A 14,089-nucleotide genomic window follows, 5' to 3' on the forward strand; every position below is an offset into this window, starting at 1 on the left:
AGTCATTAGGACATGTACCTGACTGACTCTAATAATCAAGGACTGGGGAATTGTAATGAGACAAAAATGTATTGCCCACTGTTTTGTTTTGTAAATTTTGTTTACACTTCTCTGGCTCCACTGGTACTTAGTCACCAAGGAATCAATAACTAGGCCTACCTGACCACAACAGAATATCCCATCCTTTGATTTCCTTTATATTTTTCTCTGATACTATTATCCTTGTTAGTGTTACTGTTGCCATTGTTGACATCATTATCAAAATGTTATAAAGAATGCTCTCATCCATCTAAATAGAATCTCCAAAATCAAGGAAATGGGAAAACAGGTGAGAACGGGTAGGCCTCATGACTTACTCCGTGGTGACAAGTACATCTGAAGACATCTATTTGTTAATAAGATAAATCAAATAAAATCACAATGGACTGGGAATAGATATACATGGCCACCTGGCATCAACAGATAAACATCATGAGTGTGCATACCTGAAACTGTTTGCAAAATTATGATTACAAAAATGTAATAAGTACATTTATCAGCACTCCAACTTAATAACATATGGTCATGTCACTTTTTCTTGAAATTCTCCACAAATAAATAATGTTTGGAAGCTGCAGCTATGGAAAACCTACTAGTTTACAGAGTATGTTGGCAAGAACAATTGCCACCAAAATCATTAATTTACCACTCCTTGACTGGGGTCTCATGAATACAACTAATGAATTTAAAACATACCAATATCTTACAACAATAGTGATTCTCGTTAAATAGGCTAATCTACATGACTGAAATGTCCACTATCATTGATAACAGCCTAAATATGACAATCATTCTCATACTTACTCATGAGACTTGACCAAATTCAGGGATAACCGTTCGCTAGGCTCTTTTCTCAGCATTCCTTCTAACAGCGTCTTGAGAACAGGGTCCAGCTCCTCTGGCATGACTAAAGGCTTCTCGCATATGTTTTCAAAAAGCCGAAACATGTTCTCCCCTTCAAAAGGGTATTTCCCGCTTGTCAGATTATAACTGCAAAAGATGTGTAACTAATTAAAGTTTTGTACATGTAAATCACTAAAAATGTTTAAAATGATGATTATATGTTATTAAATAGTTTTATGACCTCTCCGCAATTTAAGGATAAGTGATTAGACTACAGTACTTCTAAAATACCATATTTGCTGGCCTATAAAACACACTCCTATAATACAAGGAATATTTTGCAGGATTACTTTTTAATGTATCTCACTGTACTTTGCTGAAGTAAAGTAAGTAATAAAGGGTTCACTTGCCTCATGGTTGGGCAACAAATAAGCTATTGTTTTTTACCTGAAATTCCATAAATTATGCCATTACGGTTGCTTTTTGAAAATAGAAATGGTAGGAATGGTGGCAATGGTATCAAAAACTGGGTAGTAGTGAAATAAAGGCACTAAGATGGATGACAAACCAATCACCTCCAGGGTTTATGCCCCTCCCACTCAATCAGTAGGCCCACTGGGCCCCTCATTCATCCTTTGCTACGAGGCTCTTCTCCTCCTGCTTCTGCTGATGGTATTGTCTTCATTTTGTTCCCATGCTTTCCTTCTGTTATGGGGTTGATTTGAGATAATGACATCTACAAAGTAGCAATCTTCACGCGAATCCATGTTTTCCTGTTTTCTTATAACTGTCCTGTTTTTGCCCATGCACCTGCTTGAATCTTTGTTTCTATTAATGTTTACTTATATTTTTGATACCTCTCTAACCCACTAATGCCGGTATATTTTGAAGCTTAAAATAAAAGTTTTCGGCGGCTACAAATTCAGTGCGCAGGGCTGGCCCGGACTCTACCCACACGCCGGCTGTGGCCTGCCGCGGAGACGGAATGTGAGCCCTGGTACAGCGTCGCACTGGCGGGATGCCCGGCAATTTTTTTTTTCTGTGTGTCTAATACCAATACATCTAATTTTAAAAATTCCCTAACCCACTAAAACAAGTGGTTTCATAAATACATACTTTTAGATGTTGATCGACACATTTCGATTGTTAGCTTTTGGGCTTACATCTATGCAGTTATAAAAAGTTAATGATAATGTAGCTTAAATCTAATTGGTACATTAACACACATTTTAATTGCTTTCAATACTACTTAACTGTTGTAAAGTTCAAAATAAATCTTATCTAAGTCTCTGTGATTTCACAGACCTTAGCCCCTAAAGCCTAGCCAATATTTTTTATCTTGAATAACTCATCTGTAAGAATGATTTCCTTTTTCTTGATTTATACTTCTGTTTTATGAAATACATTTCACCCTTTCTTACACCACTAACTAATACTGAGCCTTGTACTTTTCATACTTGGCCTTCCAACTGTGATACAACTGAAAGGATGGGTTAAAGCGCGGTTCAACTGGCTTTGTCTACACGCAGGTCTGATCATAAGTGCGGCTATCTCGGCCAAATCGTTTCACTTTGGTGAGAAATCTAAGGGCTGAGGGGAGCCAGTGATAACACAACCAAAAGTGTCCTTTTCCTTGGGTATCTTCGGTCTTTCCAGGATGCAATTAAAAACTATTGTTTGTAATTCGTTTAAAGAAATTATCAATATCTTGAACTATTGATAAATCATAGATTTTATATAAAACCTTTATGGTTGATTATAACAAAATTCATTTTTTAATACCAAAGACAAATAAACAAGAAATGGCTAATTTGAAAGTGAAGATCTACACTCGCGGCAACAGTCCATTAGAATAGCGTTTATAATTTTGGATCAGTAAATTGGTTTCCGTTCTTCTTTCGTCATAAAACATGTGCCATGAAACATGAAACCATGGAATAAGACTTTTTGCGGTGTGTTGCTTAAGATGAAGTATGATACGCACGGGTAGATTCCAGGCCAGCCCCACGCGCCGATTTTATAGCCGCCCAGAAACTATTATTTTTGGTTTCAAAATATACCCGCGCTAGTGGGTCAATGGTACATTCTAGATATGTTATATGAAAGTAGCCTGTAAAAGGAAGGTAGCTTGGTGTGTGTGAGTGTGAATTGAGTCATTTAAAATTTTCATCCTTGCTAGAGTAAATACATTTTTTTTAACTTGTTGGAAAGTCATTTGAAAGTATTTCAGCAAAAGAAAGAAAAAAGCAAATGAGTGCTGGGAAAGGACAAAGATGTTAGTTACAAATTTTCTTTTGGCTTACATGGTGTCATTTCTTATTTTAGTATTATATGCTTTACCACACGATGAAAATTAGGAAAGATATATATCTAAGAAGGGACTACACTGTGTCCTAGGCATATACGAATACTGAATATTGGAATCCTCTTTCCTGGCAATATTTGACAATAAAGGTATACCAGTTATGTTTACCATGGTAAATCTACATGATAAAATGAATAACTAAAAAATGAATGACTGAAAACTTATTTTCATTCTACTCTCTTCATTCCATCACTGAGATAAGAGTCATTACACATTCATTCACTCTTTGGTAAACCACTTGATTTTACGATCTTAACCCAATGGATTTTGATTTAAGTACTGTTAACTGTAGCCTTTTGTGATTTTTGTGGCACACAGAGAGCTCTACAAGTGCTCAGTCACTGAGTAGTCAATTGGTAGGCCTTTGTGACTGTGCCTTATTTCCCCATTCCTTAAACATGTGGATCTTTTTTCTAATATCAATATCAATACTGTCATTGTTATCATTAACATTATGAATATTACAATGTACTTAAAATACTACCAACTATAAAAGCAGCAAATTAATTTAAAAGAAAATCCAAAAATCAAGAAAAAGTGTAATCAGGTAAAATAGGTAGCACAAGTAACTGACTTCCTAGTGACTAAGCACTTGTGGAGCCATCTTCATATAAACACAATTAATAAATCCAAATTACAGTGGATGTAGCATGTAACCCTACCGTCCCTATCCAGTGGGTTAACTTCAAAATGTTTAGAGATACTGATGCACTTTAATACATTAATACTTAATACTTTAGTTCTATTCACCATGATTGTGGCAAATTGCACAATGTGCATGCTTTACTATTCACTATGATCATATTACATCTGGTAATATCTGAGAAATGTCTCCAGCCTCACCCATAATAATCCCCCTCCTATGTTATCCCACTTCCTTCTTCCTGTGAATGGAATGTTGTGAGTGGGTAATAGTAATTCTGATACTTAATGGCATCTTGTTGTTTCACATGATAAAAGAACTATATACATTATTTCATATGCGTTCTTTACATATCTATATCAGGCTATCCCCTTTTTCTTCATAGGCAATGGACTTCTTCAATTTGGTGCTCTACTGATAGCTTATGTATTATAATACAAAACAATTAAACACTTTTTCTGGTGCAGAAAAGTGAGTCCTTGAAATGCCTTTAACCATAACTTGTCTTATCTAAACCTGAGTATCACGCCTCTTTTTGTGGCTAACGGTGGGGAACAATCTGAAGGACTTGCAGTTCTTAGTGGTTAAGCAAAGGACACCTGTAATAACAGATAACTTTGACTGAAAGAGGGTATGTGTTTTTCAAGCCAGCAAAATATGGTAATATGTCCTTACTCAATGATTTCTAGGGCCATCTGCTGGCTGTGAGGATACAATGGGTTGGTGTCTTCAGGTGGTTCTCAAGTGTATGTTGCTATACGGTGATAGAGGTGTTGAGTTTTCACACTCTAAGTCACCAACTAGGAGAGATGGTTGAAGAGCCAACAACAGGCAGTGCTGTCCACACTTAATGAAGTTAGAAAATGAAACATGTAACAAAAATAAAGGATCCCAAGCCTCTGATATATAAAGGTAAAGATTTTATTTCTTTTCATCAAAGCACAAACCCCAAAGAATAAAGAGCCAGCCAGATAAAGAAGCTTTGACTGATATAAAGCACTATCTTACTTTACAGAACCAGTTTTTTTTTTAAATCCTTCTTATATACAAGAAGCCTCTTCAATAAAAATACAAGCTAAGAAAAAGGGTCTTCAAATCTTCAATCTTATAAAGCATAATAAACTTACAGAGTACAACCAGCACTCCAAACGTCCACTTTAAAGCCAGAGAACACTCGAGCTCCGCCTGCAACCTCAGGTGGCTGGAACAGTGGAGACCCTTGACTGGTTGTGATCTCATCTTTGCCTGCTAACACATCCAGTTGCTGTTGGGAAGAGTACACATGGAAATAAATATTTTAAAAGAAGCATATCTTATGTGAAGTACACAAGCAATATTCATGCGTACACACACACACACACACACACACATATATATATATATATATATATATATATATATATATATATATATATATATATATATATATTTATATATGTAAGTATTATATATATTTTATATATATTATACAAATATTGTATACAAATGTCTTACATATCTCATATATATATATATATATATATATATATATATATATATATATATATATATATATATATATATATATATATATATATATATATAGTATTTATATATATATATATATATATATATATATATATATATATATATATATATATATATATATATATATATATATATATATATATTTATATTTATATATATATATATACATATATAGGTTGGTGCTTCACATGCAGGGTGGTGTGACGCAATAGTGTGGTAGCCTAGATAGTGTTAAGTGCTTGCATGCCTTCTCGCCTGCAGCTGCCACCACTGGTTAGACTAGTGCGAAAAAGGGAGCAGCTCTGCATAAGCCTCCCCTGCCAGTTCACAGCATCTCCATCATCGAGACTTCTGCTTCCTCGTGGCCACCTATGGAAACTGGTACCTTGCGGCCCCAGGCTAAACTGGGAGGGATTTCAGAGCAGCAGCAGGCCCCAGACGGACAAGGTCATGGCCCACCGGCGTGTGCACACACCCTGACCCTATACCAGCTCCTGCCCCTAAGCCCCCTGGGGTTAACTGGAGGCACGGGGGAGTTGGGCCTTGCCAGTCCTCCCCCCCCCCAGATATCCCACCGGCAAAGCAAAATATAAATGGAAAATCACCACCCATCCAGCTGCGGGCCCTGCTGGGAAGGCAACTGCTGGAGCACGTTCTGGCAATTGCCAGCCCGGAATGAAGCTTGTGAGGGAAAGCCCAAGGGAACCCCACAGGTGGATGTTGGGTCCTGCAGCCTGCTGCCCCCTAATTTTATATGGGGCAGCATCAATGGGGTTGGCAGAGGTGGCATCCACCCGAAGTGACAGCCCGAGGGTAAACCTCAGGCGGGAAGTCAGTGTGGGGGCTTGGAACATCCATTCTTTGTGTCATGATGACAGTGGCATGATCAGTGTAGCTGGCTACACTTACTACTGGTCAGGCTGCAGTGAGTCACCATCTTCTGGGAGTAGCCATAGCCATCTCCAGCAGACTCCAGCCCTCAGTAGTTGAGGTTACTCTAGTCGATGAGCATACAATGGTATTGGGACTGAAGCTAGCATTTGGCTTCATGTTTCTTATTGCTGTGTGCGCTCCTACCGGGACTTTGCAAGGTCCCACAAATTGAGGATTTCTGACCCACATCGTTGAACGTTGTACAGCAATGTGAGTAATGCAGCCAGGGAGATTGACCACATTAGCCTTTGTTGCAGGATCCTCCACATCAGCAGGGTATATAGGAGTGCCAAGTTCTATGGTACTGACCACAGATTGGTTGTGGGTACCCTAGGGTGTTTCACTTGGACAGGCTAAGGGAGGGGGAGTGTGCCTGGGGATTTGCTGAGGAAATCTCTGGTTGTTTCGCAGCACTCGACATTCTGACGGACCCTGTACTTCTGTGGGACACCTTAAAGCGTGAAACACTTGATGCAGCTCAAGAATCGATTGGTGAACTCCCTAGAGCAAGACAGAATTTTATCTCGCAGGAGACACTGGAAGCCGCAGATGCTTGTCTTGCAGCTCGTCTGACAGGGGATCAAGATTTGCACAGTTCTCAGGTGCGCTGAAATTGGTTACTGTTACAAAGGGACAAGGAACAGTTTCTAAGGAGTCTTGCTGAGGAGGCTGAAGGCCATTTCTTAGTAAATGACCTTCATCTTGCATAACAAGTCCTGAGAAAGCAGAACTCTGAGCCCTCTTCACAAGGGAAAGCAGTTCGCTTAGTAAGTGGCCAGATCGTCTCAGATCCTGTTGTGGTGTGGGAGTGTTTTGAGCAGTTGTACCAGGTTGATCCACCAACAGTTAACTTGGATGCGGGTAGTGCCGAGATTCTGTTGCCAGACCCCACCCATCAGTGAGGAGCCACCCTCCCTAACTGAACTTCGGGGGGTGATCTCCAAGCTAAAGAGTGGGAAAGCAGCGGGTATCTGCGGCAACCCAGCTGAACTGTTAACCTACTCACACCGGGTACATTTTGTAGCCAAAATAAAAAAATTCCAAGCGGCTACAAAATTGGCGGGCAGAGCTTCCCTGGAGTCTGTCCGCCCGCCTGAGTCGGAGCGCAGCCCCATTACAGCATCACACTGGCGGGACGCCCGACAATGTTTATTTTTTCCGGTGTCTCATATATGTCACACCCGCCACGATTGGGTTAAAGGCTGGTGTTGAACCTATGGTGCAGGTGTTGCATGCTGTCCTGGATGCCTCTCTGGAAGGGGAAGGGGAACTGATGGGACTGCAGCAATCACTAAGGCATCACATTGCCTTAGTGACAATCTTTCTTGCACAGACTCCATGTCGTCTCTCTAAGTAGTCCATACCTCAGTGCATGAATTATACAATAAGTAACAATTTGTTAATTATGTCCTCTTTTTGTAATACTTAAATTTTTGTTTGCTGGGCATGGACATGGTGTCCTACTAGAACCATGCTCTTCCAGTTATGGCTCACAGACATTACATTCCACACTCATTTATCAACTGAAATAATGCAAAAACCCTTCTATATGCTAAATGAGTCTAATCACCTTCCAAGAGGTTTGTTCACCCATTGCGAGTCTCTTCGGTCACACCAGCCTTCAGCCAAAATGCTCTCTATGGCAAGGTCGTGTCACCCGAGCCCACAGCCAGATTTTCCAATTATGGCATGTTCACATCACCCAGCCCTCAAGCCACATTTTTTTCATGACATGATGGTCACATCACTCGGATTGTAAGGGTTAACAATATATTCTAAATTAAATCCTTGGCGCTGGATGGCATGATAGAATGTTATACCAAATTTCAGACTTGAGCTGGGTGACATGGCTACTAGATCTCATGCACAAGGCACATGTTCATTGCCTGGTTGCCTTATCTAGACTTCACACTACTACAAATCAGCCTTGATAAAACATGGCCTGCAGATATTATGAATAAAATGACTTGTGCAAATTTTCTAATATGCTTACAGTAACACTATACTTTGTTTTGTTTTTATTTCATTCTCACAAAGAAAAAGGTTGATGCAGTTTATATTATATGATGTGATTTGGTACACCTGGCCTTGTAAGACCTCTCCCTATATGTCAGAGGTTAAAATAGTGGCCAAGAAAGTACAATTTTTGAAGAAATATCAATAAAAGAAAAAAGTGCAATGGAAATAATTGGGAATGGCAGATGTTGAAGGGAAATGGGATAAGGAAGATAAACAGAGCATCAGGAAGGGCAAGAGAAGAAGCAAAGAAAAAAGAGAAGAAAGAAGAAGAGGAGGAGGAAGAGAAAGGGAAACAAGGAGGATGAGGAAGAGGAAGAAGAGGAAGAGGAGAGAGAGGAAGAGGAGGAAGAGAGAAAGAAGAGGTGGTAGAGGTAAAGATGCAGGTGGAAATAGAGAATGTGGATGTAGAGGCGGGAGAGAAAATGGTGATAAAGGGAGAGGGAAAGTGCGTGGCAGAAAAGAGGAAGAGGAGGAGGAGAAAAAAGAGGAAGGGAAGGCAAAAGATGGAAAATTAGAACAGAATAGGATAATAGAAAGAAAGAAAGAAAGAAAGAAAAGAAAAGAAAAGAAAGAAAAAATTCTGACTTACCTCAGCAACACCAAAATCTGAAATCTTGAGCATATTATCAGAAGTAAGAAGGAGGTTGCCAGGTTTAATGTCTTTGTGCACTACACCTCGGCTGTGCAAGTATTCTAGTCCCTCTACCAGCTGTACAAAATATCTGTGGAGGGATAAAGGCAAAAATTAAATCATGGAAAGTATAATAATATTTTTGACTAGCTATCGATAACAAGAGAGGGAGTAAATTAATGTTTACGTTAAGTGACTAATTTCCGAGTCTTAGTATCAAGCAATCTATCCTTATAACATCTCATTGTCTTGTAACTTTGAGTATACTTTACTGCCTATATGTTTGAATGATATGTTCATGCTTTTCTTAATGGGATACTTTTTATTAAACTGACTTTGACAATTTCAAAGCCTTCTATCCTTCCAATATTTTCCGTACATTTCTGACAAAGATATATTTGAAACCAGGCAAATACATCTCTTGTATTCTGATGATATATTCATTTTGATTCATACCTTTCCTATATTTGTCAACATGAATACGGTTAAACTTTCCAGCTATTAAAAGTTCAATTACCTTGACTATAATGATTTACACCTCAAAATGTTAACACATCAGTATCTAGGGTAAAAACTGGTCATATAGTAAATTAAATTGATTATCCAGGCTTACTATTTGTAAAAGCAGTGCCTTACCCAAGTATACTGAAAAGTATGTTGAAAAAAAAGCTATTGTCTCCTTTCACAATTCACAATATACTAAGGAAAAGGACTTACTTGTTTGCTTGCCAGATAGGAAGTTTTTTGTCTTTTGATCTGTCAAGCATTTCTTGTAACCCCGTAACACAAAACTCCATGACCATGTATATCTGAAAAATTGTAGATATACTTAAAACAATATAAAGAGAAAAAATATAGATATACTAATGATAACTCTTTTAAAAAGTCTCAATTCATCTCTATCTACAAGCAGACTACTTATGCAATTCGAAAAAAATCTGCAAAACTAGGAGAAAGGAATAGCAAACCAAAATTTAAAGTAAAACACAGATACAATTTCCTGTTACTTACCTTGCCTTTTGCCTCGTTGTGATAAACATCATATAAACTAATAACATTGTGATGTCTTAGCCTTCGCAAAAGTCTGATTTCTCGCTGGACATTTTGGTCACCATTTGGGATCCTTCTGAGGGTCTTCCTTTTCATGATCTTAATTGCCCTGCGTTGTAGAGTGGTTGAGTCCAGGCATTCTTTGACTTTGCCATAACTCCCCTCACCTAGCTTGTCTCCCATAACATATTTCCCAACCAGCTGTAAGACAAAGGTGAAAATTTAAGTATACTTGAGTAAAATAGAAAGAATGAAATTTCACTATCCTGTTGTAACCACACCTTGAAAATGAAAAATAAACTTAAACACTTTTTCAGGGATAATATGATGGTTGCCCATTCACTTAATTTTATCTATATGCTACTGTTTTCTCTCAAACAGAAAACCATAAAAATGTAATATATATTCTCAGACTTTTCTGGAAATATGACTCAGTGCAGTTTACCATTCTATAAATCCAGTACATTCCTTCCAACTGATACACAGTAAAATTAACTAACATATTACTTTTTTACTGTGCTATATAGCATTATCTAGTTCACAGTCAGCTATTTTACAAGAAACTTGGTCAGTTTCTTCAACCACATAATAAATGATAAATGTTTAAAAGACACTTCTCCACCTGATGTTGGCTGTGTGCTACTGAGCACGGCCTCCTCACCAGTAGGTCTCCTGGCAAAAGCCTCTAAATCTTCACCTCATTCCTTTGGACAACACAGAGCTTGTACACCACTTCTTAGTAGGAACTAGTCCATGCCATATCTTACAGATGGGAGATTTGCTGGCCTTTCCTGGAGTATGAATTATGGAGAACACAATTCAAACTCTAAGACTACTGCTCTAATGAGCTGAATGTAGGCCCTTCATTACATATCACAACAATATTTAAATGGAGATATCATAGTTAATAAAAGTAAAGAAAAACAACAACTTTGTTTTGAAAGCCATTGCAGGGTCTTTTAAGCTCTTAATAAATATGTATAGGTACTAAATAATACCATCATAGCAATAGTATACATTTTATTATCTAATAATAACCATCATATAAACATTTTGATTTTCTGGACTGAAATCAAAATTAGCACCAAGTATGGGGGTAGCAAAGTACAGGCCTATATAAAAGAGACATCCATGATATCAATCATGGTTCTTTGGCAAAATATCAACTGATGCTCACTTCCTTGTCAACATAGTTCAATATTTTAGTTAAAGTTTTGGGTCTGCTCACAACTACTTTCATGGTCTTTCACAACTTCAAATCTTTTTCCATCAGTTTCATGTTAAAAAAGAATCTAGATGATCTAGAACATTATTCCAACTATCAATAAGAGATTTTTGTACAAATCTTTCAATAACTCTGTAAAGGGTAAATCATGTTAGATAAATGTTTGTTTGCTTCGTTTTACAGCATAACTAACAGTACTGGATAAGCATACAAATACCAACTGTATAAAAATAAGATTGAAGAGAAAAAGATATCTAAGAAGAGAATAGTAATGAGACCATGGTGCACAACACAGCAATCAAGGACAGGCAATCTGATGTGAAGACTTGCCAGGTCAGAGAGAGAGGAAATATGGGAGACTAATACAGACTACTAAGGTGGTCCATAAGCAATAATAGCATCCTTTCTAGTCAACATGGATCAAAAGCATTAATTGGTATGTGCACTTTGTATCAAGTAAAACAAAAATAAGCTGTTTCAATCAGTACATTGTATATTTCCCATATTTCAGTTAATTGCAAAACAAACAATTATTCATTAGATAAATGACACAATATAGACACAAGAAATAACAATACTTAGACTGAAAAATAAGAATAACATAGGAACAACAAAATTATAGACACAAGAAATAACTACAACACTAAAGCTGAACAATAACAATAATCTAGAATAACATTAACCTTAAATCAAAAGCAGTATAAAATAATGAAGATCAAAATAACACTACAAACAAGGCAGGAACAACAGATTATAAAACAATATCAACAAAAACAACAGAATAACAATATCATGAAATCTAATCCAGATAACCACTTAAACAACAAGAACAACACCGCACTCACTAATCCTACAATCCCTCCCTCCACAACAAATAGAATCCCCCATCAACTCTATAAAAACAAATCTAATACCCGGCTTGAACCAAAGTGTAGGCCTATAATTCACCTTGTACTTCCTCTTGGGTGGACAATAGATGATCTCATTGGAATCAATTCTCTGGATGAGCAAAGCATCATCATCGCCAGCGTCGAGTTCCATGAACCTGTCGCTCGGCAAGTCCCTCTCCATCGCGTCCCTTACAGGTCGAGCATCACCTTTTCATTGAGTAAATTAGAGAAGTAAAAGGAGGAAATGGATGTCAACTCCTCGCTCGCCTTCTTCTCATCCTACAAATGTAAACAACTATATCAGAGACTATAGTCTGTTCATTTGTAATACGTATCAAAAATATAAGAATTATTTTATTATCTGTATCTATCATCTATAATAAAAAACATGAATTATTTGTTAATATTCGCTCGTGAATATGTTTTACTTGTTAAATTTTCTTGTTTGTTAGATATTTATTTGACCTTTCAATGGCCGCCATAGAAAACGTAAGCTAAAGCATATTTTTTAGGACTAACTTAAATATAATATCATCGGTTAAAAAAAAACTCGTACAGAACTAACATGGATTTTCATTTTGTTTTGAACTATGATTTTCGTATCAATACACATGATCATCTGACATAATCTAAATAATTTTTATTAATGACATATGGTGAGGCAGAAGAAAATTTAATTTTGTAGTAAGGAATGTCTGAAGTTCTTCCTTAAAAGTTGTATTGATTATACATCTTATATCACATAGTTTATATTGTATATCTTTATAATTCATAGTAATCAAGTAGAAAGAGAATACAACTAAATACGGTGAAACATGGATGATCAATAAAATTGAAAAAAAATCACAAGCACGCAACCGACCAGTCACACCCTAAGGATTACTGCGTTCAGCAATACTTTCAGCTTTTTACATCATATATTTGTTACCTTGCGAAATTCCTATCTCTGATGCCGAAAGTCTGGTGTTTAGCTTATAGCTTATTTATTGTTATCTTGATAATTAAGATGCAATTTTATATCTATGCCAAGCTGCCAATTGAAAATATGAAAAAAGAGCTGTCTATTGCATGTTAACTGGTGTAGATACTGTAGGAGTTGCTAGTAAGCCTATTCTTAAGTATTGTTTTGTTTCTGTGGAGAAGCACTGTCAAACTTTCTTTCATTCTTTGTCAATTACAGAGGAAGTCTTACCAACAATTTTTTCACTTTTTACCAAATTCGAAGTTTTTTTTTACTCACACATGGTTTCATCCGACACGCAGGGACAAGTCATCTTCGCGAGAGGTAAACTGCACAGGTGTTTTCACGTTTCCAGTGTCTTGCACATGCGAGCGAACGAGGATACTGAGTTGAAATCACCCTGTTTTAGGTATTTTCCTGAAGATATTTTAGAAGCCAAGACTACGGTCATTAAATGATGTCATCAGCACATCCATAACGGCACACGACTGCGAGCCTAGTGAAATTTACAATGTCAGAAGAAATTCATTAATAACTTCCCCAGTCAGTGAAAATTCAATTAATGAATCTTGGCTCAAATCACTGTAAAGTTATACGAGTAACGTAATCATACTGTTCAATCAAATGCACCTTAAATATCTCTTACCGACCATGAAGTTATAAATCCTTGTACAACTCGCTTTCAGATCGACCCAAGGACAGAGTCACGAGTCGAGCAAATGTCCCAGGTATGCGTAAATGTATGAATAAACGAGTCCGGACGTGAGGCGCTGTGATGAGTGAGATGAGCGTGAGTGAGTGAGGGCCGGTTTAATCTAGTCTGCTCAGCATAGTCAGCATTTTGCGGATGCGCCTCAGAGTCGGGAGACGCAGCAAAGTGCATCAGGTTTAGATAATTGTATTACCAAACACATTTACATCAAACAGAAAGGTTTACAGGACAACCTTTAACTAAAAACAATA

The 14,089-nt window shown here is 37.3% G+C and overlaps 1 protein-coding gene across 1 annotated transcript in view; it reads right to left on the reverse strand.

The window, feature by feature from the left end:
• Positions 1 to 12,460, reverse strand: part of Lkb1 (Lkb1 kinase) — an 18,869-nt gene extending 6,409 nt beyond the window's left edge. Inside the window, exons 1-6 of the mRNA XM_027355980.2 lie at positions 12,224 to 12,460; positions 10,012 to 10,251; positions 9,718 to 9,809; positions 8,959 to 9,091; positions 5,018 to 5,154; positions 844 to 1,029 (exon numbers count right to left, since the gene is read on the reverse strand). Of these exons, the coding sequence (XP_027211781.2) occupies positions 844 to 1,029; positions 5,018 to 5,154; positions 8,959 to 9,091; positions 9,718 to 9,809; positions 10,012 to 10,251; positions 12,224 to 12,346 (911 nt within the window). The 5' untranslated portion in view covers positions 12,347 to 12,460. The remainder of the gene's footprint in view (positions 1 to 843; positions 1,030 to 5,017; positions 5,155 to 8,958; positions 9,092 to 9,717; positions 9,810 to 10,011; positions 10,252 to 12,223) is intronic.
• Between the last annotated feature and the right edge of the window lie 1,629 nt (positions 12,461 to 14,089).

The sequence above is a fragment of the Penaeus vannamei genome, chromosome 1, assembly GCF_042767895.1.
Source record: "Penaeus vannamei isolate JL-2024 chromosome 1, ASM4276789v1, whole genome shotgun sequence".
Classification (NCBI taxonomy): Eukaryota; Metazoa; Arthropoda; class Malacostraca; order Decapoda; family Penaeidae; genus Penaeus; species Penaeus vannamei.